General features: G+C 37.6%; 1 protein-coding gene across 1 annotated transcript in view; it reads right to left on the reverse strand.

Annotated features, from left to right (window-relative positions):
- Window positions 1–2,500, reverse strand: part of LOC113649516 (NACHT, LRR and PYD domains-containing protein 4-like) — a 19,505-nt gene that overhangs the window by 1,569 nt on the left and 15,436 nt on the right. The window contains exons 8-9 of the mRNA XM_047819458.1: window positions 2,483–2,500; window positions 1–896 (exon numbers count right to left, since the gene is read on the reverse strand). The exon at window positions 1–896 is cut by the window's left edge and continues 1,569 nt beyond it; the exon at window positions 2,483–2,500 is cut by the window's right edge and continues 153 nt beyond it. Coding sequence (XP_047675414.1) covers window positions 851–896; window positions 2,483–2,500 — 64 coding nt within the window. The 3' untranslated portion in view covers window positions 1–850. The remainder of the gene's footprint in view (window positions 897–2,482) is intronic.

Here is a 2,500-nt window from a genome sequence, read left to right on the forward strand (position 1 = left end):
CAGCACCTTTTACCCATATGCCCATTTATGGATTTTCCTTTTACCCATATGCCCATTTATGGATTTTTAGATTCCAGGACCTGGGTCTGGAAACCAAGGTCTTCTTCATTCTACATAACAGTTTATGAGCTAAGGTCTGGAAACCAAGGTCTTCTTCATTCTACATAACAGTTTATGAGCTAAGGTCTGGAAACCAAGGTCTTCTTCATTCTACATAACAGTTTTGTATTTGTTATTACAAATATGCTCAAAAGAGCCTTACTTCCTGGTCAAAGCCAGTCTTTTATGACAGACGTCCTGAGCATTAATCCTTTTTTACAGCTACAATGAGTAAGTTTCCTCATTTTCTTAGTATTGTATATGATTTCTACTGATTATATAATTGATTGATTATATGTTAGCTTTATGAGTTTGAATTATGATAAAAGTTCTTGATTATATCGGTTATGTTGTATTACTGTTTTTGCTAAGCCTTTGCTGTTATAATGTTGCTTTGTATATAATGTTACTGTCTATGTTGACTCCTTAAACTTACTAAACCTACAGTATGAGCTGAACATTGTTATGATCTCAGTCTGTCACGTTCCAGACTGGGCTTGCACGCACATGCATATTTTAAGCCTTAGTTTCTCTATTTCCACTAAAGGTCAGGTTCCCCTTAGACCCTCAATCTCAGATTCAGCAGGTCTGTCCAGCTGGTCGCCTGCTTCAGCTGTCTCACCCTACTGCCTTCATGAGGCCTGTTTCAGCTGAACTCTTGACTTTCACTTCCTCACACATTATTGATCAGAGAGCTCAGACTGGCTAGACCTGACAGCACTGAGTCTGGTTACTTTTACTAAGTTTATGTTTACAATAAACATCTTTTCTTGTTTACATCTGGCCTACATATGTCTTATGACACCAATTGTAAAATATTGCAAGGCTTACTTTACTTTGGTTATGGTATTGTAAGGAATAATACTTTAATTATTTCTACTCAGATTTTTCACAACAGTCGATGCTCTGCTCTGATGTCAAGTTCAGAAATCTATCCACATCCTTGGAAGAGTTAAAGGTGCAAAAGGGGTCACTGTCTGTGATTCAGTGTGGCAGGACAGAGTAAGAACATATTATACCTTTATCTTGTACTGTGGACATGGGCTGGGAGAAGACCAAGCATCACTTCACCATGTAGTTACTGTATCAGGGGTGAAACAGACTGCTCTTTCTCGCTCAAAAAAATCTTTACTTGTCATTTGTGTGCATACATTGGACTTTCCTCAGAAAGAAATGACTTTGCTCACATAAACAGTCATTTAAAGAAGAATGAAACTGTCCATTGCGTGTTTTCTGTTTGTGATTTCCAGTCAAATGTATATGGAACTTTTAAATCACATAAAAACACAACCAACATTCACTAAGTTACCTTAATCTTGGTGTAGTAACCATCTCTGAACAATTACAGGAGCCTGAAGATGTTGACATTGGTGAAGCCAGTGATAATTTAGTACATGATGACTGCAGTGAAATGGATGAAGACTTGCCTGATTTGTTTGTTCAGAATTTAGGTACAATGTTATTAAAACTAGAACATACTATACATGAACCTTCTTCAGCTATTGATGATGTTTTTAGGTGAACTGCATTACTATGTAAAGTCTGTCAGTTCCTCTCACAGCATGTGTTTAAGAAACATAATATCAATGTTGATGAATCTATGAATAAAATCACAACTATCATCATTACAGCTACACTGCATTCAGCCATAGGCAGAGGGGGTCCTTTATGTTGCCCATAAGTACAAGCAGCTTTACCAGGACAAGTTTAGTGTTGTAGAATATTGAATAAAGTCTTGATGAAAAACAGACCAGCACATTTCAGTATGTTCCAATATTAAAATATCTGCAGCAGGTCTTTGCTAAGACAGACATTGTTGACAAAGTTGTTGTTACCCATGAAATGATGACATTAACTTAAATCTGGATTTTGTCTTTTATTCCTCATGCAGAACTCACAATGTACACATTTGGTCGTTATTGCTGTAGTTTAGTTTTATTATTTTTGCACATTTATGTGTGTGTGTGTGTGTGTGTGTATATGTGTGTGTGTGCGTGTTTGTGAATGTGTAGGTGTGTATATGAGTGTGTGTGCGTTTGTTTCTGTGTGTGTGTGCGTGTTTGTGAGTGTGTGTGTTTGTTTCTGTGTGTGTATGTCTGTGTGTATGTGTGTGTTTGTGTATGTGTGTGTGTGTGTGTGTGTGTGTGTCTGTGTTTGTTTCTCTCTGTGTGTGTGTGTGTGTGTGTGTATGTATGTGTATGTTTCTGTGTGTGTGTATGTGTGTTTCTCTGTGTGTGTGTGTGTGTGTATGTGTATGTGTGTGTGTATGTGTGTGTGTGTGTTTGTGTATGTGTTTGTGTGTGTGTGTGTGTGTGTGTGTGTGTGTGTTTGTTTCTCTGTGTGTGTGTGTGTGTGTGTGTGTATGTGTGTGTGTGTGTACCTCAGTATCTCCAATGTACAG

Source organism: Tachysurus fulvidraco, chromosome 10 (genome assembly GCF_022655615.1).
Source record: "Tachysurus fulvidraco isolate hzauxx_2018 chromosome 10, HZAU_PFXX_2.0, whole genome shotgun sequence".
Lineage (NCBI taxonomy): Eukaryota > Metazoa > Chordata > Actinopteri > Siluriformes > Bagridae > Tachysurus > Tachysurus fulvidraco.